Here is a 24,033-nt window from a genome sequence, read left to right on the forward strand (position 1 = left end):
AATACCAGCCAGATAAAGCCATACGGCTGAAGGCTGGTATTCTCAGGATGGGGAGCTCCATGTTATGGGGAGCCCCCCAGCCTAACAATATCAGCCAACAGCCGCCCAGAATTGCCGCATACATTAGATGCGACAGTTCTGGGACTGTACCCGGCTCTTCCCGATTTGCCCTAGTGCGTTGGCAAATCGGGGTAATAAGGAGTTATTGGCAGCCCATAGCTGACAATAAGTCCTAGATTAATCATGTCAGGCGTCTATGAGACACCCTCCATGATTAATCTGTAAATGACAGTAAATAAACACACACACCCGAAAAAATCATTTATTAGAAATAAAAAACACAAACATATACCCTGGTTCACCACTTTAATCAGCCCCAAAAAGCCCTCCATGTCCGGCGTAATCCAGGATGGTCCAGCGTCGCTTCCAGCGCTGCTGCATGGAGGTGACCGGAGCTGCAGCAGACACAGCCGCTCCGGTCACCTCCACGCAGGTAATGAAGATAGCCGCGCGATCAGCTGCTGTCACTGAGGTTACCTGGATCCAGCGGTGGCCGCGGGTAACCTCAGTGACAGCTCAGCCGATCGCGCGGCTGTCTTCAGTTCCTGTGTGGAGGTGACCGGAGCGGCGGTGTCTTCTGCAGCTCCGGTCACCTCCATGCAGCAGCGCTGGAAGCGACGCTGGAGCATCCTGGATTACGCCGGACATGGAGGGCTTTTTGGGGCTGATTAAAGTGGTGAACCAGGGTATATGTTTGTTTTTTATTTCTAATAAAGGATTTTTTCGGGTGTGTGTGTTTATTTACTGTAATTTACAGATTAATCATGGAGGGTGTCTCATAGACGCCTGACATGATTAATCTAGGACTTATTGGCAGCTATGGGCTGCCATTAACTCCTTATTACCCCGATTTGCCAACGCACCAGGGTAAATCGGGAAGAGCCGGGTACAGCCCCAGAACTGTCGCATATAATGTATGCGGCAATTCTGGGCGGCTGTTGGCTGATATTGTTAGGCTGGGGGGCTCCCCATAACGTGGAGCTCCCCATCCTGAGAATACCAGCCTTCAGCCGTATGGCTTTATCTGGCTGGTTTTAAAATTGGGGGGGAACGCACGCCGTTTTTTTTAATTATTTAATTATTTATTTCACTACACAGCATAGACACGCCCACCGGCTGCTGTGATTGGGTGCAGTGAGACACCTGTCACTCAGAGTGGGGGCGTGTCTCACTGCAACCAATCATAGGCGCCGGTGGGCGGGGAAAGCAGGGAATAGGAGATTGTTTAATGGGCGGCCGGCTTTTTCAAAACAGTAAAAGCCGCTGGAGCAGTGTGAACGCCGTGCAGCGCCGGGGATCGGGGATCGGTGAGTATGAGAGAGGGCTGCTAACTTCAGTCACTCGGGGGATTAGCGGTCACCGGTGAATCCTTCATAGGTGACCGCTAATCAGGGCACGACACAGACAGAGCCGCAGCATGACAATGAAGTCGGGTGAAGTTCACCCGAGTTCATTCTGACAGTGCGGCTCTGTCTGTGTCTGCTGTCATCTGCCATTCAGCTCTGCTACATGGCTGTCTGTGTCTGCTGTCATCTGCCATTCAGCTCTGCTACATGGCTGTCTGTGTCTGCTGTTAGCGGCCATGTAGCCGAGCTGAATGGCAGATGACATAGTAAAAACGCATCCCTACACATTACACACGCTTGGCAAGTCAATAAATAAAAAAAAAAAAAAAAAAAAGGTGCCCAATGCATACGTCACGTCACAGAACACATGATCTAAAGGATCGCACACAAAATTGATCAATTTAACATAGACTACTAACGCACGTGTGACAGCAAATGAACGACCTACGTGCAATCTCATAGATCCCGTATGCAACCTGGGCGTGTCACATCGCAAATGCGATTGTACAACTAATTGCAACGTGTAAAGTGGGCTTAACACACTGAATGGCTGCTCAGCATCTCCCGCACTGGTGGTGGCCATATTTGTTGTCACCCAGCTTTCCCAGGAACAGAGGCAGATTTGTCAAAAGTGTCAAAGTAGGAAGCGCTTTCTTCGTTGCCCTTAGCAACCAATCAGAGCGCAGCTTCCATTTCAGAATAGTGGTTTGAAAAATGAAAGCTGCGCTCTGATTGGTTGCTAGGGACAACATGGCCAGATTTGGTAAATGAGGCCTAGTGTGGTTTTTGTGCAGGGATCGGCCTTGTTTTGTTTACTCAGCAATAAAACCTGGTGTTAACCTTCTCTGCATTCCTCTACTGAAGACGTGAGAGCGGCCGGGGCAGCAGTCAGCGCCGGGGCAGCAGTCAGCGGCGTCACACCCAGGCCTGTGTACACAGCGCCGCCCTGCTGGACACACCACGCCAAAATATTCAAGGGTTTCTGCTGATTCCTGCTGTCTCATTATAAATGTGTCACAAACATGAGACGATAATAATTAAGTGTGGCTCATCACATAAACAGTGTGCGCGAGCCGAGGCGTCATCATGGCGGGCGGTGACTTCACGACACAGAAAATAATAATTACTGACTAATGTGCCCAGGATTGCCGCTACCTCAGGGAGGGGACTCGGTCATAAACGTCTTCCCAACATGATAAGGAAACATGGGTGACGACCCACTGTAAAAAAAAAAAAAGAAGCTGTAATGGCGGCCTAAGGCCCTGCAATGCCACATGAGGTACATGACATGGCCAATCCGGAGAACCATAGGTACAAGGCCTGGCCAATCCGGAGAACCAGAGGTACAAGGCATGGCCAATCCGGAGAACCAGAGGTACAAGGCATGGCTAATCCGGAGAACCATAGGTACAAGGCATGGCCAATCCATAGAACCAGAGGTACAAGGCATGGCTAATCCGGAGAACCAGAGGTACAAGGCATGGCTAAACCGGAGAACCATAGGTACAAGGCATGGCTAATCCGGAGAACCATAGGTACAAGGCATGGCTAATCAGGAGAACCATAGGTACAAGGCATGGCTAATCAGGAGAACCATAGGTACAAGACATGGCTCATCCGGAGAACCATAGGTACAAATTCATGGCTATTCCGGAGAACCATAGGTACAAGGCCTGGCTAATCAGGAGAACCATAGGTACAAGGCCTGGCTAATCAGGAGAACCATACTACATTTCAGATTGGAGGTATTTGCTAATATTATCATTATTACACCTACTACATATTGGACAGGATCTTGGAGGTGTCTGTAACCATGGATACGTATGGATTTCCTTTTGAAGCTGACAAAAGAGCATAACGCGTGACTACACAGGATTTGCTTGTAGTCTGTAACCATGGAGACGCATAGGTCGTTCCTTATATTTTTTAATCTATTCTCCAGAAGGCAGATAAAGTGGGGCGATACATCTTGGAGATGGGAGTATCCCTTTTAAACCAACCTCCGTGTGGTCAGATCCTGAAGTCTTGTCTTACCCCCCTTTCATTAACCTCAGTGGTGTGACGAGGTCCATGGGCTCAAATGCAAAAACGGGTCCCCCAATTATTGCAAGACTTTAATAGGCTTGGTCTTATTATATAGGTCAGAGGGACTTTTCAGGCCCCTTAGGCTCCAGGGCCGGGTGCGATCAGACCCCCTACACCCAGTGTAGTAACACATGACTGCCGGATCAGGCTACATGGCGGGTTTTTTTTTGTAGCCTATAACTACAGAGACGCATAAGAGCTGTATACACAAAATGGTATATATATATATATATTTTTTTGAGAAATATAATGGTTATTTTCATTTTATAAGATTTTTTTCAGATTGATCTCATTCTTTTCTCACCCAACAGGAAGAACCAAAAAAAGGAACAGGAAGAGTCTGCGAAATATGATAAAAATACCCCCATGGAAAACCCCAAATCTATCGATGTTTTCATAGAAAGCGGCAGATGTGGGTGAGAGCTGGGAAATAAGATGGGATATCCAGAAATATAATGCTGCCATAGATCTGTACACACTGTGCCCACATAACACTGTCAGGCAGCATAAAAAAAATACCACCACATAGTGCCCTCATCATCCTGCTGTTCACCAACTATATAATACAGCTCAGCAGTGCACTGTTATGCAGTATCAACAATGCTACACAGAGTATAAATAATACCGCACAGCAGTGCACTGTGAGACCCGCAACACACATCTGTTTAATTTGTATGTGTGCGGTACGTATTTGCACGTACCGGAGACACGTAGACCCATGTTATTCAATGGTAGATGGCACACACACACGTAAAATCGCACAGAACGTGTGCCCGTGAGGCAAGTACGTGTGTGCGTTTTTACACTAGCGATCTTATTTTTTTTTTTTTAAATTAAATTCAGTATACTTACCTTTTTTTCTGCTGTTCTCAGTCATTATTACATTGGCGCTCGTTTTTTTTCTTCCTCCGGCTCATACTGCTCCCCGATCGCTCCTTCCTCGCCGCGCTGGTGATCGGGGAGCGGTGAGTATGAGAGAGGGCTGCTCACTTCAGTCACTCGGGGGATTAGCGGTCACTGGTGAATCCTTCACAGGTGACCGCTAATCAGTACGCGGCACACAGACAGAGCCGCGGCATGACAATGAAGTTCACCCGAGTTCATTCTCATCGCGCAACTCTGTCTGCTGTCAGCCAACATGTATCAACGACATTGTGCAACACACAAACGGACATTCCACGTACACGGACATTTTACACGTACACACGGCTCGCATACGCCATCACCCGGATGCCATACGTACCGGAGAAACGCCCCAAAAATACGGAACACGAACCCGAAAAACGGACCGTGTCACACGCAATTTTTTTTGCGGAAGTGTGTTTTAGGCCTTATACAGTATCTTTATATCTTAACAATGCTATACAGAGTATAAATAATACCGCCCAGCAGTGCACTGTTATACAGTATCATAATAATGCTATACAAAGAATAAATAATACCGCCCAGCAGTGCACTGTTAAGCAATATGTAAATGGTGCTATAGAGTATAAATAATACCGCCCAGCAGTGCACTGTTATACAGTATTTTAATAATGCTATACAGAGTATAAATAATACTGCACAGCAGTGCACTGCTATACAGTATCATAATAATGCTATACAGAGAATAAATAATACCGCCCAGCAGTGCACTGTTATACAGTATTTTAATAATGCTATACAGAGTATAAATAATACCGCCCAGCAGTGCACTGTTATACAGTATTTTAATAATGCTATACAGAGTATAAATAATACTGCACAGCAGTGCACTGCTATACAGTATCATAATAATGCTATACAGAGAATAAATAATACCGCCCAGCAGTGCACTGTTAAGCAATATGTAAATGGTGCTATAGAGTATAAATAATACCACCCAGCAGTGCACCATTATACAGTATCTTAACAATGCTATACAGAGTATAAATAATACCGCCCAGCAGTGCACTGTTAAGCAATATGTTAACGGTGCTATACAGAGTATAAATAATACCGTCATATATGGCGCCAATACAAAGTCTAAATAATCACCATAAGATGCCCAAGTAGTACTGCCACATATTGCTATAATAGTAGTGCTATATTAAACCTGAATAATACCATTATACATAGTACTGCCATAAAGCGTATGTGGAAAGTTGGGTGGAAACTCTTAAAGGCACAGTGCAGCGTAGCTCATGCAGCATTCCTGATTTCCAGGGCGTGTTCCTCTGCACAGTGAGGAATTATCCAATTAGTAGGAGGACAGGAAAGCATGTTCAGTTGGTAAAGCAGCCTCCGACAATACGGCAGCGGTGTCACTCCACCCCAACCCAGCACTGACTGCATTCCTTTCCTATTATGTGACGTCTGCAAATATGTGAGTATTTATAGCTCGGCCCGTCCCTCGCTGATACCGCAGGAATATATACATACATACATAGTGTACCACGACAATGAGTACACCCCCACATTTGTGTAAATATTATGTTTTCATGGAACAACACTGATGATCTGACCCTGTGATACAATGTGCAGTGTCGGTGCGCAGCTCGTATGCACTGTGCGGTGTCGGTGCGCAGCTCGTATGCACTGTGCGGTGTCGGTGCGCAGCTCGTATGCACTGTGCGGTGTTGGTGCGCAGCTCGTATGCACTGTGAGGTGTCGGTTCGCAGCTCGTATGCAATGTGCGGTGTCGGTGTGCAGCTCGTATACCATGTGAAATTCTCTGAGGAGCTGAGAGAAAAAAAAATTGTTACTCTACATAACGATGGCCAAAGCTATAAGGAGATTGTCACCCCCCTGACACTGAGCTGCAGCACGGGGGCCAAGACCATACAGAGGTATAACCAGACAGGATCCACTCAGTACAGCCCTCACCATAGCCGACCACAGAAGCCGAGTGCACGAGCTCCGCGTCATATGCAGAGGTTGTCTCTTTATAAAAAAAAAGCGTATGAGTGCAGAGGTTACAGGGGTGGGGGTCCGCCTGTCAGTGCTCAGACCATATACCGCACACTGCACCACAATGGTCTGCATGGCTGTCATCCCAGAAGGAAGCCTCTACTAAAGATGATGCACAAGAAAGGTGCAGATTGCTGAAGACAAGTAGACTAAGGACATGGGTTCCTGGAACCTTCCTGTGCTCTGATGAGACCAAGATAAACTTATCTGGGACAGGTGGTGTCAGTGTGTGCGGCGGCTCCAGGTGAGGACAAAGACAAGTGTGTCTTGCCTACAGTCAGGCATGGTGGTGGAGGGTCATGGTTTGGGGCTGCATGAGTGCTGCCAGCTGTGGGGGCTACTGATCATTGAGGGAACCATGAATGCCAACATGTACTGTAATATAGTGAAGCGGAGCAGGATCCCTCCCTTCATTTTCCAACACAATGACCCCAAACACCTCCGAGACCCCAACTGCCTCGCTACAGAAACTGAGGGTAAAGGTGCTGGACCGGCCAAACGTCTCCAGACCTAAACCCTATGGAGCATCTGTGGAGCCTCCTCACATGGAAGGTGGAGGAGGGAAGGTCTGTAACCTCTATCAGCTCTGAGATGTCGTCATTGAGGATGAAGAGGATCCAGCGGCTCCTGTGAAGATCTAGTGACCTCCAGGCCCAAGAGAGGTAAGGCCGTGCTGGAAATAATGGTGGCCACTAGTGATGAATGAGCATCAGCACTGTTCGATTGGGTATAGTGCGAGTGCTTGATATCCCGGGAGAGAGCGCGCCCCACTGGTCTGTAGGTTCAATCAGAAGTAAATGGGACCAAGCTGCAATACCAACCACAACCTGAAGAACACGTGAGGCGCACTTTTAGTCCCAGGCAATCCCATAAATTCCATTTAAAAACTTTATCCAGCGCCTCCGACTCCATAAACTCCACCTATTCTGGGAGAGAGGACAGACAGATATTTTGGAGGTGACCTCACCCCCGGATCTCGCCCACCGCACACAATGACAGCAGTGTTCCTGGACAGACTCCTTCATGTTCTGATGAGATGGCTGCTGCCCTCCGCCATCCCCTCCCCTCCTCCTCACACCTTCCTATAGCATCCTGACGTCTTTACCTCCAGGCGAAGAAATGGCTGATACATGATCCACACATGGAGGGGAGGTCTGGGGGGGGACATAGAGCGGCCCTTGTAGGAAAACCCACCAATGACAACACTTATTGACGTCTGTCAGATGGGGCTAAATGGAGACTTGGCCTGGATAATACGGCACTTCCATCCAAAAAGCTGCTACCCATGTGCCACAACTCCTCCTCCCCCCATCCCGTATAATGCCCGGTGCCACAACTCCTCCTCCCCCCATCCCGTATAATGCCCGGTGCCACAACTCCTCCTCCCCATCCCGTATAATGCCCGGTGCCACAACTCCTCCTCCCCCCATCCCGTATAATGCCCGGTGCCACAACTCCTCCTCCCCCCATCCCGTATAATGCCCGGTGCCACAACTCCTCCTCCCCATCCCGTATAATGCCCGGTGCCACAACTCCTCCTCCCCCCATCCCGTATAATGCCCGGTGCCACAACTCCTCCTCCCCCCATCCCGTATAATGCCCGGTGCCACAACTCCTCCTCCCCCATCCCGTATAATGCCCGATGCCACAACTCCTCCTCCCCCCATCCCGTATAATGCCCGGTGCCACAACTCCTCCTCCCCCCATCCCGTATAATGCCCGGTGCCACAACTCCTCCTCCCCCATCCCGTATAATGCCCGGTGCCACAACTCCTCCTCCCCCATCCCGTATAATGCCCGGTGCCACAACTCCTCCTCCCCCCATCCCGTATAATGCCCGGTGCCACAACTCCTCCTCCCCCCATCCCGTATAATGCCCGGTGCCACAACTCCTCCTCCCCCCATCCCGTATAATGCCCGGTGCCACAACTCCTCCTCCCCCATCCCGTATAATGCCCGGTGCCACAACTCCTCCCCCATCCCGTATAATGCCCGGTGCCACAACTCCTCCTCCCCCATCCCGTATAATGCCCGGTGCCACAACTCCTCCTCCCCCATCCCGTATAATGCCCGGTGCCACAACTCCTCCTCCCCCATCCCGTATAATGCCCGGTGCCACAACTCCTCCTCCCCATCCCGTATAATGCCCGGTGGCACAACTCCTCCTCCCCCCATCCCATATAATGCCCGGTGCCACAACTCCTCCTCCCCCATCCCGTATAATGCCCGGTGCCACAACTCCTCCTCCCCCATCCCGTATAATGCCCGGTGCCACAACTCCTCCTCCCCCCATCCCGTATAATGCCCGGTGCCACAACTCCTCCTCCCCCATCCCGTATAATGCCCGATGCCACAACTCCTCCTCCCCCCATCCCGTATAATGCCCGGTGCCACAACTCCTCCTCCCCCCATCCCGTATAATGCCCGGTGCCACAACTCCTCCTCCCCCCATCCCGTATAATGCCCGGCTGTTGTAGCCCCACCTCCCGGACTCCTGTATAATGCCCGGGTGTTGTAGCCCCACCTCCCGGATGCCTGTATAATGCCCGGCTGTTGTAGCCCCACCTCCCGGACGCCTGTATAATGCCCGGCTGTTGTAGCCCCACCTCCCGGACGCCTGTATAATGCCCGGGTGTTGTAGCCCCACCTCCCGGACGCCTGTATAATGCCCGGGTGTTGTAGCCCCACCTCCCGGACGCCTGTATAATGCCCGGGTGTTGTAGCCCCACCTCCCGGACGCCTGTATAATGCCCGGGTGTTGTAGCCCCACCTCCCGGACGCCTGTATAATGCCCGGGTGTTGTAGCCCCACCTCCCGGACGCCTGTATAATGCCCGGGTGTTGTAGCCCCACATCCCGGACGCCTGTATAATGCCCGGGTGTTGTAGCCCCACATCCCGGACGCCTGTATAATGCCCGGGTGTTGTAGCCCCACCTCCCGGACGCCTGTATAATGCCCGAGTGTTGTAGCCCCACCTCCCGGACGCCTGTATAATGCCCGAGTGTTGTAGCCCCACATCCCGGACGCCTGTATAATGCCCGGGTGTTGTAGCCCCACCTCCCGGACGCCTGTATAATGCCCGGGTGTTGTAGCCCCACCTCCCGGACGCCTGTATAATGCCCGGGTGTTGTAGCCCCATATCCCGGGGGCCTGTATAATGCCCGGGTGTTGTAGCCCCATATCCCGGACGCCTGTATAATGCCCGAGTGTTGTAGCCCCATATCCCGGACGCCTGTATAATGCCCGAGTGTTGTAGCCCCATATCCCGGGGGCCTGTATAATGCCCGAGTGTTGTAGCCCCATATCCCGGGGGCCTGTATAATGCCCGGGTGTTGTAGCCCCACCTCCCGGACGCCTGTATAATGCCCGGGTGTTGTAGCCCCACCTCCCGGACGCCTGTATAATGCCCGGGTGTTGTAGCCCCACCTCCCGGACGCCTGTATAATGCCCGGGTGTTGTAGCCCCATATCCCGGACGCCTGTATACCCAGATGCCATCATGTATGTTATGATGATCATGTATTACACGTTACTGGACAATGGCTGCTATTCACTGACTGGGAGTCTTTGTGCAGGTCTCTAAAAATAAAGAGGGGGTGAAATTCAGAACATCACCTTATCCGATGAGACCTCGCAGATATGAGAAGCATTTAACCCATAAGTGGCTGGCTCTGACTGCAGCAGCCTGGCCCTTATCGGTCTGTGTACACCGCCCTGTCCAGGGGAACTCCGAGCTGATGAGACCCAGCCACACATGACGGAGAGCGAGGAGAAGAAAGGAGACGCTCAGGAGAGGAGGTGACTGCGGCCATCATCAGCAGGGGCCGGAGGTCACTATGATGTCAGGTGACTATCAGCAATGACGTCATGTCTTGTCCAGAAAACAAAGGAGAAAAAAAAAAAAAAATGAAACTGCAGCTGCATCCCCCCCCCGCATACAGTACAAGCCCTCCCACAACCCTCTCATATACAGCACAAGCCCTCCTCTAGCCCCCCCCATATACAGCACAAGCCCTCCTCTAGCCCCCCCCATATACAGCACAAGCCCTCCTCTAGCCCCCCCCATATACAGCACAAGCCCTCCTCTAGCCCCCCCATATACAGCACAAGCCCTCCTCTTACCCCCCCATATACAGCACAAGCCCTCCTCTAGCCCCCCCATATACAGCACAAGCCTTCATCTAGCCCATACAGAGCACAAGCCCTCCTCTAGCCCATATACACAAGCCCTCTCCTAGCCCCCCATATACAGCACAAGCCCTTCTCTAGCCCCCCCCCCCCATATACAGCACAAGCCCTCCTCTAACCCCCCCATATACAGCACAAGCCCTCCTCTAGCCCCCCCCCATATACAGCACAAGCCCTCCTCTAGCCCCCCCCATATACAGCACAAACCATCCTCTAGCCCCCCCCCATATACAGCACAAGCCCTCCTCTAGCCCCCCCCCCCATATACAGCACAAGCCCTCCTCTAGCCCCCCCCCCCATATACAGCACAAGCCCTCCTCTAGCCCCCCCCCCCATATACAGCACAAGCCCTCCTCTAGCCCCCCCCCCCATATACAGCACAAGCCCTCCTCTAGCCCCCCCCCCCATATACAGCACAAGCCCTCCTCTAGCCCCCCCCATATACAGCACAAGCCCTCCTCTAGCCCCCCCCCATATACAGCACAAGCCCTCCTCTAGCCCCCCCCCCATATACAGCACAAGCCCTCCTCTAGCCCCCCCCATATACAGCACAAGCCCTCCTCTAGCCCCCCCCATATACAGCACAAGCCCTCCTCTAGCCCCCCCCCCATATACAGCACAAGCCCTCCTCTAGCCCCCCCCCCATATACAGCACAAGCCCTCCTCTAGCCCCCCCCATATACAGCACAAGCCCTCCTCTAGCCCCCCCATGTACAGCACAAGCCCTCCTCTAGCCCCCCCATATACAGCACAAGCCCTCCTCTAGCCCCCCCATATACAGCACAAGCCCTCCTCTTACCCCCCCATATACAGCACAAGCCCTCCTCTAGCCGCCCCCCCCATATACAGCACAAGCCTTCATCTAGCCCATACAGAGCACAAGCCCTCCTCTAGCCCATATACACAAGCTCTCTCCTAGCCCCCCATATACAGCACAAGCCCTCCTCTAGCCCCCCCCATATACAGCACAAGCCCTTCTCTAGCCCCCCCCCCCATATACAGCACAAGCCCTCCTCTAGCCCCCCCCCCCCATATACAGCACAAGCCCTCCTCTAACCCCCCCATATACAGCACAAGCCCTCCTCTAGCCCCCCCCATATACAGCACAAGCCCTCCTCTAGCCCCCCCCCATATACAGCACAAACCATCCTCTAGCCCCCCCCCCATATACAGCACAAGCCCTCCTCTAGCCCCCCCCATATACAGCACAAGCCCTCCTCTAGCCCCCCCCCATATACAGCACAAGCCCTCCTCTAGCCCCCCCCCATATACAGCACAAGCCCTCCTCTAGCCCCCCCCCCCATATACAGCACAAGCCCTCCTCTAGCCCCCCCCATATACAGCACAAGCCCTCCTCTAGCCCCCCCCATATACAGCACAAGCCCTCCTCTAGCCCCCCCATATACAGCACAAGCCCTCCTCTAGCCCCCCCCCCATATACAGCACAAGCCCTCCTCTAGCCCCCCCCATATACAGCACAAGCCCTCCTCTAGCCCCCCCCATATACAGCACAAGCCCTCCTCTAGCCCCCCCCCATATACAGCACAAGCCCTCCTCTAGCCCCCCCCCCCCCCCCATATACAGCACAAGCCCTCCTCTAGCCCCCCCCATATACAGCACAAGCCCTCCTCTAGCCCCCCCCCCATATACAGCACAAGCCCTCCTCTAGCCCCCCCCCATATACAGCACAAGCCCTCCTCTAGCCCCCCCCATATACAGCACAAGCCCTCCTCTAGCCCCCCCCCCATATACAGCACAAGCCTTCATCTAGCCCATACAGAGCACAAGCCCTCCTCTAGCCCATATACACAAGCCCTCTCCTAGCCCCCTATATACAGCACAAGCCCTCCTCTAGCCCCCCCCCCCATATACAGCACAAGCCGTCTAGCCCATATACACCACAAGCCCTCTCCTAGCCCCCCATATACAGCACGAGCCCTCCTCTAGCTCCCTATATACAGAATAATCCCTCACACAGCTGCCCCATGTACTGTATGAACCCCCACTATATACAGCATGTGCCTTCCCATAGCCCCCTATGTACACACAGCACGAGCCCCCTATATACAGCACGAGCCCACACATAGCTCCCTATATACAGCACGAGCCCACACATAGCCCCCTATATACAGGGACACAGCCCATACACCTAAAAAACACACCGCACTACACACCTCCCTCTCGGGCGCTGACATCATGCAGTGACGTCATTGTGTCTGCGGCCTCAGCCCCACATGCTGATTGGTGGAGCACAGAGCTGATGGCTCCCTTTTCCACCTATGTATTCCCAGCTCTCGGTGTCCTTTGGATGGTGATAGAGGAGATATCAGGGCTCGGGTGCAGGAGGACATGGTGCGCCCCTGGGACACAGTCTTCAGCTCTTCGGCTGTGTTGGAGCGCAGTCTCCCCTATCCGCCGCACGTCTGATTCTCCACTCCCATAGAAGTCAATAGAAAAACAGGCACATACCCCTTTAAGAGCACGCGGTCTAGAGAAGCCCGGACATCTGTTGGTTTTAAGGGATTGATCATTAAAAAAAAAAATAAATCTATCGATCTATATCTTACACTATAAATAATAGAACTCACTTTTCTTTCAATCAATTGATTTTATTTCTGCCCCCCCCCCTCCCCTTCCCCCCCCCCATACAAACAGGAGATCCCGGGATCCAGAGCCGCGTCCTCGCTGTAAACCCCGCCACCTACCAGACCTCATTTATAGGTGGAGACGGGGCCACCTACTGGTGGTGAATGGGAAGGACGGCGAGGACCTTCTCTCCAGACGGGGCTGCGGGGACAGATGTGGCCGATTGATCACACCCGGGGCTGGCAGCTAAACGGGGGTCACCCCCCCCATTAATGGTCCCTGCATTTACCACTTTACAACTCTAAGGTCTAAATATGATGGGGTGATCCCCTAAAACATGTCCGTGAGGATCGGGGTGGGCAGACCCCAGCAATCGCTAAATCTTTGGGCTCCTTTACTTTAGCGCTGGTGGGGGTCCGCCACGTCCGTGGTCAGTGTCGGTGGCTGTCTCGCAGGATCAGTCCAGAGGGGAGAGCGCCCCCTGCTGCTAGCTCTCAGGCAGCGGCTGCATGTGGATGATGCTCCTCGTCTTCAGCTGGGACTGGGCGATGTCGGCCAGCGCGGTCTGGATCTTCTCCAGCAGCATGTCCCCCCGGTACACCACCTCCTCCAGCCGTGACGCCGCAGCGTGGTTCTCCTCCTCTAACTGGTACAAGCTGGCGGCCTAAAGAGACACACAACTCCTGTAACACTGACACGCTGATAATCCGGCACCAAACGCTCCATGAGGAGATGGACGCCGCTGTTCGGTCAGGATCTCTGCTTGCTGTCATGAAATGGAAAGAGTCATGGATCTGTTACAATGTAGCAGTGTCAGTGCTGCGCTGTTAGCCGGGTATAGCAGCAGCACAAAATCACATCTACACCGATACATTGTAACAAACCCTCAGCTGACTGCGCTGGGAAAGAACAAAGCTGCTAATCAGTGACAGCAAGCAGAGATCTGGAAAACGAATATTAGGGCTTGCTCACATGAGCGTCAAAATCGGACGAGTGCAATGCGAGAAAATCTCCCCCTGCACTCCGACCAATGTTAGTCCATGAGGGGCAGCAGATGGTCAGATTCTGGATGCGAGAAAAGCGGCAGCATGCTGCGATTTTATGCGAGAGCCAAATCTCTCGCACCCATTCAAGTGAACGGGTGCGAGAGATACATCGGACTGCACTCAGATGTTATCCCAGTGCAGTGCGATATACACACAGGCTGACAATGGAGGAGATGGGGGGGATTAACCCCAACCTCTCCTCCACAGCTGTGACCTGATTGCAGGATCTGCTCACAGTCACATGACACTCAGATCACGCTCGCAGCAGAGCCTGAGCCGGGGGGCATTAGCATGTCGCATCCAATGCTGTCGCATCACATGCCATACACTCGTCTGAGTCTAGCCTTAAAGAGATGAGCTTAGAGGTATCACTGGTAAAGACAGGCGACCCCAGAGCTGACCTTCGCCCCCCGCTGCCTGCAGAGCGTCTCACCTGCAGAGCCGCCGTAGACTCCTCGCTGGGTAAAGACTCGATGAGCACGTCAATATCTTTCGCAGTGCGGGCGATGAGGGCGGCGAAGAGCTGAGCGTATTCTGCAAGATACAGACGGGAAATACAAGCCTGCGAAACAGAGGAGGCCCCGCGACCACACAGGGACCCCCCCCCCCCCCCCCCGCGACCACACAGGGACCCCCCCCCCCCCCCCCCACAACCACACAGGGACCCGCCCCCGCAACCACACAGGGAGGGACACCCCCCCCCCGCAACCACACAGGGAGGGACACCCCCCCCCCCGCAACCACACAGGGAGGGACACCCCCACCCCCCCCCCCCGCAACCACACAGGGAGGGACACCCCCCCCCCCCCCGCAACCACACAGGGAGGGACACCCCCCGCAACCACACAGGGAGGGACACCCCCCCCCCCCGCAACCACACAGGGACCCGCCCCCCCCCGCAACCACACAGGGACCCGCCCCCCCCCGCAACCACACACAGGGACCCACCCCCGCAACCACACAGGGAGGGACACCCCCCCCCCCGCAACCACACAGGGACCCGCCCCCGCAACCACACAGGGACCCCCCCCCCGCAACCACACAGGGACACCCCCCCCGCAACCACACAGGGAGGGACACCCCCCCCCGCAACCACACAGGGACCCCCCCCCCCCCACAACCACACAGGGACCCCCCCCCGCAACCACACAGGGAGGGACACCCCCCCCCGCAACCACACAGGGAGGGACAACCCCCCCCCCCCCGCAACCACACAGGGACCCGCCCCCCCCCCCGCAACCACACAGGGACCCGCCCCCCCCGCAACCACACACAGGGACCCACCCCCCCCGCAACCACACACAGGGACCCACCCCCCCCGCAACCACACAGGGAGGGACACCCCCCCCCCGCAACCACACAGGGACCCGCCCCCGCAACCACACAGGGACCCCCCCCGCAACCACACAGGGACACCCCCCCCCCGCAACCACACAGGGACACCCCCCCCCGCAACCACACAGGGACACCCCCCCCCGCAACCACACAGGGACACCCCCCCCGCAACCACACAGGGACACCCCCCCCCGCAACCACACAGGGACACCCCCCCCGCAACCACACAGGGACACCCCCCCGCAACCACACAGGGACACCCCCCCCGCAACCACACAGGGACACCCCCCCCGCAACCACACAGGGACACCCCCCCCGCAACCACACAGGGACCCCCCCCCCCGCAACCACACAGGGACACCCCCCCCGCAACCACACAGGGACACCCCCCCCGCAACCACACAGGGACACCCCCCCCCGCAACCACACAGGGACACCCCCCCCGCAACCACACAGGGACACCCCCCCCCGCAACCACACAGGGACCCGCCCCCGCAACCACACAGGGAGGGACACCTCCCCCCCGCAGCCACACAGGGACCCGCCCCCGCAACCACACAGGGACCCCCCCCCCCCCCCGCAACCACACAGGGACCCCCCCCCCCCGCAACCACACAGGGACCCCCTGCGACAACAGAACATTCACCCACCTTCCGTCGGGTTCGAGGGCTGCTCCTTATTAATCGATGTCTGGATGTTACTGAATGAGGCGGGAGGTGCGCACTGCTGCAGCACACCAATCGCGTTACAGAACTGGTCCGCCAGCTGCAAAACACAGATTATACAGTGAGCGCAGCTCTGGAGGAAAATACAGGATAAGTAATGTAAAGTATGTACACAATGACTGCATCAGCAGAATAGTGAGGGCAGCTCTGGAGGATAATACATTACTGATCCTGAGTTACCTCCTGTATTATACTCCAGAGCTGCACTCACTATTCTGCTGGTGCAGTCACTGTGTACATACATTACATTACTGATCCTGAGTTACCTCCTGTATTATACTCCAGAGCTGCACTCACTATTCTGCTGGTGCAGTCACTGTGTACATACATTACATTACTGATCCTGAGTTACCTCCTGTATTATACTCCAGAGCTGCACTCACTATTCTGCTGCTGCAGTCACTGTGTACATACATTACATTACTGATCCTGAGTTGCCTCCTGTATGTATACAGTGACTGCACCAGAAGAATAGTGAGTGCAGCTCTGGAGTATAATAAAGCAGGTAACTCAGGATCAGTAGTGTAATATATGTATACAGTGACTGCACCAGAAGAATAGTGAGTGCAGCTCTGGAGTATAATACAGGAGGTAACTCAGGATCAGTAATGTATGTACACAGTGACTGCACCAGCAGAATAGTGAGTGCAGCTCTGGAGTATAATACAGGAGGCAACTCAGGATCAGTAATGTAATGTATGTACACAGTGACTGCACCAGCAGAATAGTGAGTGCAGCTCTGGAGTATAATACAGGAGGCAACTCAGGATCAGTAATGTAATGTATGTACACAGTGACTGCACCAGCAGAATAGTGAGTGCAGCTCTGGAGTATAATACAGGAGATAACTCAGGATCAGTAATGTAATGTATGTACACAGTGACTGCACCAGCAGAATAGTGAGTGCAGCTCTGGAGTATAATACAGGAGGCAACTCAGGATCAGTAATGTAATGTATGTACACAGTGACTGCACCAGCAGAATAGTGAGTGCAGCTCTGGAGTATAATACAGGAGATAACTCAGGATCAGTAATGTAATGTATGTACACAGTGACTGCACCAGCAGAATAGTGAGTGCAGCTCTGGAGTATAATACAGGAGATAACTCAGGATCAGTAATGTAATGTATGTACACAGTGACTGCACCAGCAGAATAGTGAGTGCAGCTCTGGAGTATAATACAGGAGGTAACTCAGGATCAGTAATGTAATGTATGTACACAGTGACTGCACCAGCAGAATAGTGAGTGCAGCTCTGGAGTATAATACAGGAGGCAACTCAGGATCAGTAATGTAATGTATGTACACAGTGACTGCACCAGCAGAATAGTGAGTGCAGCTCTGGAGTATAATACAGGAGATAACTCAGGATCAGTAATGTAATGTATGTACACAGTGACTGCACCAGCAGAATAGTGAATGCAGCTCTGGAGTATAATACAGGAGGTAACTCAGGATCAGTAATGTAATGTATGTACACAGTGACTGCACCAGCAGAATAGTGAGTGCAGCTCTGGAGTATAATACAGGAGGAAACTCAGGATCAGTAATGTAATGTATGTACACAGTGACTGCACCAGCAGAATAGTGAGTGCAGCTCTGGAGTATAATACAGGAGGTAACTCAGGATCAGTAATGTATGTACACAGTGACTGCACCAGCAGAATAGTGAGTGCAGCTCTGGAGTATAATACAGGAGGTAACTCAGGATCAGTAATGTAATGTATGTACACAGTGACTGCACCAGCAGAATAGTGAGTGCAGCTCTGGAGTATAATACAGGAGGTAACTCAGGATCAGTAATGTAATGTATGTACACTGTGACTGCACCAGCAGAATAGTGAGTGCAGCTCTGGAGTATAATACAGGAGGTAACTCAGGATCAGTAATGTAATGTATGTACACAGTGACTGCACCAGCAGAATAGTGAGTGCAGCTCTGGAGTATAATACAGGAGGTAACTCAGGATCTGTAATGTATGTACACAGTGACTGCACCAGCAGAATAGTGAGTGCAGCTCTGGAGTATAATACAGGAGGTAACTCAGGATCAGTAATGTATGTACACAGTGACTGCACCAGCAGAATAGTGAGTGCAGCTCTGGAGTATAATACAGGAGGTAACTCAGGATCAGTAATGTAATGTATGTACACAGTGACTGCACCAGCAGAATAGTGAGTGCAGCTCTGGAGTATAATACAGGAGGTAACTCAGGATCAGTAATGTATGTACACAGTGACTGCACCAGCAGAATAGTGAGTGCAGCTCTGGAGTATAATACAGGAGGTAACTCAGGATCAGTAATGTAATGTATGTACACAGTGACTGCACCAGCAGAATAGTGAGTGCAGCTCTGGAGTATAATACAGGAGGAAACTCAGGATCAGTAATGTAATGTATGTACACAGTGACTGCACCAGCAGAATAGTGAGTGCAGCTCTGGAGTATAATACAGGAGGTAACTCAGGATCAATAATGTATGTACACAGTGACTGCACCAGCAGAATAGTGAGTGCAGCTCTGGAGTATAATACAGGAGGTAACTCAGGATCAGTAATGTAATGTATGTACACAGTGACTGCACCAGCAGAATAGTGAGTGCAGCTCTGGAGTATAATACAGGAGGTAACTCAGGATCAGTAATGTAATGTATGTACACTGTGACTGCACCAGCAGAATAGTGAGTGCAGCTCTGGAGTATAATACAGGAGGTAACTCAGGATCAGTAATGTAATGTATGTACACAGTGACTGCACCAGCAGAATAGTGAGTGCAGCTCTGGGGTATAATACAGGAGGTAACTCAGGATCAGTAATGTAATGTATGTACACAGTGACTGCAGCAGCAGAATAGTGAGTGCAGCTCTGGAGTATAATACAGGAGGTAACTCAGGATCAGTAATGTAATGTATGTACACAGTGACTGCACCAGCAGAATAGTGAGTGCAGCTCTGGAGTATAATACAGGAGGTAACTCAGGATCAGTAATGTAATGTATGTACACAGTGACTGCACCAGCAGAATAGTGAGTGCAGCTCTGGAGTATAATACAGGAGGTAACTCAGGATCAGTAATGTAATGTATGTACACAGTGACTGCACCAGCAGAATAGTGAGTGCAGCTCTGGGGTATAATACAGGAGGTAACTCAGGATCAGTAATGTAATGTATGTACACAGTGACTGCAGCAGCAGAATAGTGAGTGCAGCTCTGGAGTATAATACAGGAGGTAACTCAGGATCAGTAATGTAATGTATGTACACAGTGACTGCACCAGCAGAATAGTGAGTGCAGCTCTGGAGTATAATACAGGAGGTAACTCAGGATCAGTAATGTAATGTATGTACACAGTGACTGCACCAGCAGAATAGTGAGTGCAGCTCTGGAGTATAATACAGGAGGTAACTCAGGATCAGTAATGTATGTACACAGTGACTGCACCAGCAGAATAATGAGTGCAGCTCTGGAGTACACACATTCTATTGGGCTGGGGTGTAGCACACATCTATTACACCGCAGCACAATACAACATGTAATTATTCCACGTCAATTCTCGCTTTTCTCTGTATCACGTTCCCCTCCGCTCTACACAGCACAGCGGATAACCCATAATGCTCGGGGGCACCGGACACCGGCAATCACTCACCGAGTTCAGCGCGTCCTGCAGCTGCGTCAGGCGATCCGCCATCTTTGACTCGGGCAAAACTGAAACTGAGCCCAGGATTATGACGTGCTCTCCTATTGGCCCGCGGCTCCTAGGCGTGGCTTCTACCTTAAACGTCATTTTTTTTTTTTTTTTTTTTTTTTTACTCATCAATTTTTTTTTTTTTATGTAATAACTTTATTGATATCATTCAAAACTAACACTGGTGCTACAGAGGCAGGATCGTGTGTAAGTGCAGAAGGAGCCTGTTTCTAAGGTTCTGGAGTGATCTCCATCTGCGCTGCTGCTTCAAGAAAAGCTGAGGCCACCTGGGAATGAGAAAGGAACAAACACATCACCTCCACTGGAGGCCAAGTGTGTGAATGAGAGGCGTAACCAAAAAGTGCAGTGCTACTATTATCCACCAGGTGGCACACGTGGATACAATAGTTGGATGCAAAGTTTTAACCCCTTCCCTCCTGGGAGATTTTATTTTTTTTTTTTTATTTTTGCTCCCGATTGTTTTTTTTTATTTTCTAGCCCTATGTGTGTAGTATTTTGTTTTTGGGGCCAGTTGTATTTTGGAAAGACGCCATTGTGAGATGCAATGGTCAAAAAAAATGCACTTTTGCCCTCGTCTTTTGGGTTTTATTTTAGTATTTTAGCAGCATTCATTGTAATGACCCAGTAACATAATTCTCCAGGTCAGTACGATGATGGCGACACCAAATGTGCAAATTATATATATATATATATATATATATATATATATATATATATATATATATATATATAAATAAAACAAAATATATATATGCACGGTGGCTCAGTGGTTAGCACTGCAGTCTTGTGGCGGCTCAGTGGTTAGCAGTGCAGTCTTGTGGTGGCTCAGTGGTTAGCACTGCAGTCTTGTGGCGGCTCAGTGGTTAGCACTGCAGTCTTGTGGCGGCTCAGTGGTTAGCACTGCAGTCTTGTGGCGGCTCAGTGGTTAGCACTGCAGTCTTGTGGCGGCTCAGTGGTTAGCACTGCAGTCTTGTGGTGGCTCAGTGGTTAGCACTGCAGTCTTGTGGTGGCTCAGTGGTTAGCACTGCAGTCTTTCAGCGCTGGGGTCCTGGGTTAAAATCCCACCAAGGACGCCATCTGCAATGAGTTTGTATGTTCTCCCTGTGTTTGTGTGGGTTTCCTCCAGGTACTCCCGTTTCCTCCCACACTCCAAAAATATACTAATAGGGGCTCTAGATTGTGAGCCCTAATGGGGACAGTGTTTGTGTTGCTGTTTTCTGACACCTGTAGTTCTCTCATTTTCAGAGTTTGTTGTTTTTTTTTCATGACAAATTGTAGTTTTTGTGGATGGGCCGTTCGGAGTGCAAAGATGGCGTCGATGGGGGTCTTCTTAAGACACCTGGTTGCCTTGGCAACACCGAAAAAATGCAGAAAATATTAAGAAAAGATGACAGAAGGTGCAACAGGATCCAATAATGACTAAAATCATGGAGCCGACTACTCATGTGTCTCACTTTATACAGGCGCTCAATTTTGACTTTTATGGGGGAAAAAAACAAAAGTGTCTGGATCTAATTCCCATCTATTTATATATGTACAGCTTAAACACTCAGTTTTCCTCTGATCTGTATACAGACACATCTGCAGGTTTTCCCCTCCGCTCTCTCTAACAGACAAATCTGCAGGTTTTTCCTTCCGCTCTCTATAATGACACATCTGCAGGTGTTTCCCTCCAGTCTCTATAAAGATACATCTGCAGGTTTTTCCCTCTGCTCCCTATACAGACACATCTGCAGGTTTTTCCCTCTGCTCTCTATACAGATACATCTGCAGGTTTTTCCCTCTGCTCTCTATACAGACACAACTGCAGGTTTTCCCGTCCGCTCTCTATACAGACACATCTGCAGGTTTTCCCCTCCGCTCTCTATACAGACACATCTGCAGGTTTTTCCCTCAGCCCTCTTTACAGACACATCTGCAGGTTTTTCCCTCCACTCTCTATACAGACACATCTGCAGGTTTTTCCCTCCACTCTCTATACAGACACATCTGCAAGTTTTTCCCTTTACTCTCTATACAGACACATTTGCAGGCTTTTCCCTTTACTCTCTATACAGACACATCTGCAGGTTTTTCTCACTGTCTGACATGAAATCAGTATAATCCTTTCCTGTTTCAAATCAATTAGGAACCAAAATTATTTATATTTGCCAAATGCCAAAAGAATGAGAGAAAATGATTTCAGGCATTTTTATAACTTTCTGCAAAGTGAAAAGTTTCCATACACTAACAGTACTATGCATTTGAACAATATGGGACAGCCCATATGATGATGTCACATCTTTGGAAGCTTCTGATAGGATTATTGGGAACATCTGAGTTAATTACAGACACACCTGTGGATGTATTGTAATGCTCACCTGAAACACGCGGCTTCTTTGTGTGGCATCATGGAAAAGTTAACAGAAATCAGCCAATATCTCAGGGAGAGAATTTTAGACTTGCACAAGTCTGGTTCATCCTTGGATGCAATTTCCAGGTTGCTGAAGGTGTCTCATTCATCTGTACAAACAATTATCCGCAAGTACAAACAAGATGGGAATGTCCAGCCATCATACCGCTCAGGAAGGAGACGGGTTATGTGCACCAGATATGAACGTGCTTTGGTCAGACATGTGCATATCAGCCCAAGAACAAAAACAAAAGACCTTGTGAAGATGCTGGCGGAAGCTGGTAAGATTCTGTCATTATCCATAGTGAAACATGTACTGTATCATCATGGGCTAAAAAGCCGCTCTGCCAGGAATAAGCCATTACTCCAAAAGGAAAAGAAAAAAGCCAGATTAATGTTTACAAATGCACACAGGAACAAAGATCTTAATTTTTGGATACGTCCTGTGGTCTGACGAAACTAAAATTGAACTGTTTGGCCATAATGACCACCATTACATTTGTATGAAAAAGGGAGAAGCTTTGAAGCCTAAGAACATCATCCCAATTGTGACACACGGGGGAGACAGCATCGTGGTGTGGGGTTGTCTTGTTGCAGGAGGGACTGGTGCACTTCACAAAATAGATATAAAAAAAGAAAAGAAGATTATGTGGCAATACTAAATCAACAACTCAAGACATCAGCCAGGAACTTAAAGCTTGGGAAATGGGTTTTCCAAATAGACAATGACCCAAAGGTACTGCCAAACTGGCTACAAAGTTGATTAAGGATAAAAAACCAAAGTTTTGGAGTGGCCATCACAAAGCCGTGATCTCAATCCTATGGAAAATGTATGGGCAAAGCTGAAAAGGCCGGTGCAGCGGCGACCTACAAACATGGCTCAGCTACACCAGTTCTGTCAGGAGGAATCGGCCCATATTCTACCAACTATTGTGAGAAGCTTCTGGAAGGATCCAAAACGTTTCCCCCAAGTCACACAGTGTAAGGGCAATGCCCCCAAATACTAATGACATGGAGGAAACTTCAGTGCGCAGAAAGGAATAAAAATGTCTGAAAACATTCTCTCTCTCACTCATTATTTGGTATTTGGCAAGTAGAAATAATTTTGTTTCCTAATTGACCTAAAAGAGGAAAGGTTTATTCTGATTTCATGTCAGATAGTGAGGAAAAACCTGCAGAGGTGTCTTTATAGAGAGCGGAGGGAAAAACCTGCAGAGGTGTCTTTATAGAGAGCGGAGGAAAAAACCTGCAGATGTGTCTATAGAGAGTGGCGGGAAAAACCTGCAGATGTGTCTTTATAGAGAGCAGAGGGAAGAACCTGCAGATGTGTTTGTATAGAGAGCGGAGGGAAAACTCTGCAGATGTGTATTTATAGTGAGTGGAGACTTCGGGTTTCAACTGTAAATATATATATATATATATATATATATATATATATATATATATATACTGTACACACAGTGGTTGTGATATATGTAATATATGTGACTTATCACTGTCACTTCTTTCCATTTGCCTGGTTAGTCCGTACACTCAGACACCCAGATGGATCAATCAGAAGGAAAATAAAAACTTGGCTTCAAGATAAAACAGGCCTCAGTGCCCTTAGCAACCAATCAGAACTCAGCTTTCATTCTGC

General features: G+C 50.7%; 1 protein-coding gene across 1 annotated transcript; it reads right to left on the reverse strand.

Annotated features, from left to right (window-relative positions):
- Positions 1-13,248: 13,248 nt before the first annotated feature.
- Positions 13,249-20,026, reverse strand: MED21 (mediator complex subunit 21). The gene is made up of 4 exons (XM_075343692.1): positions 19,943-20,026; positions 16,224-16,338; positions 14,672-14,772; positions 13,249-13,856 (listed from the first exon to the last, which is right to left on the reverse strand). Exons 1-4 carry the CDS (start codon positions 19,982-19,984, stop codon positions 13,680-13,682), a joined length of 435 nt encoding a protein of 144 aa, XP_075199807.1. The 5' UTR covers positions 19,985-20,026; the 3' UTR covers positions 13,249-13,679.
- Between the last annotated feature and the right edge of the window lie 4,007 nt (positions 20,027-24,033).

This window comes from Anomaloglossus baeobatrachus, chromosome 4 (genome assembly GCF_048569485.1).
Source record: "Anomaloglossus baeobatrachus isolate aAnoBae1 chromosome 4, aAnoBae1.hap1, whole genome shotgun sequence".
NCBI classification, from domain to species: domain Eukaryota; kingdom Metazoa; phylum Chordata; class Amphibia; order Anura; family Aromobatidae; genus Anomaloglossus; species Anomaloglossus baeobatrachus.

Bases quoted from the DNA above. Each gene is read 5' to 3' on its own strand.
- MED21 (XM_075343692.1), bottom strand. From the start codon at position 19,984: ATGGCGGATCGCCTGACGCAGCTGCAGGACGCGCTGAACTCG. The intron at 16,339-19,942 runs GTGAGTGATTGC...TGTGTTTTGCAG, and splicing joins TGCAGGACGCGCTGAACTCG to CTGGCGGACCAGTTCTGTAA. The intron at 13,857-14,671 runs GTGAGACGCTCT...GTGTCTCTTTAG, and splicing joins AGTCTACGGCGGCTCTGCAG to GCCGCCAGCTTGTACCAGTT.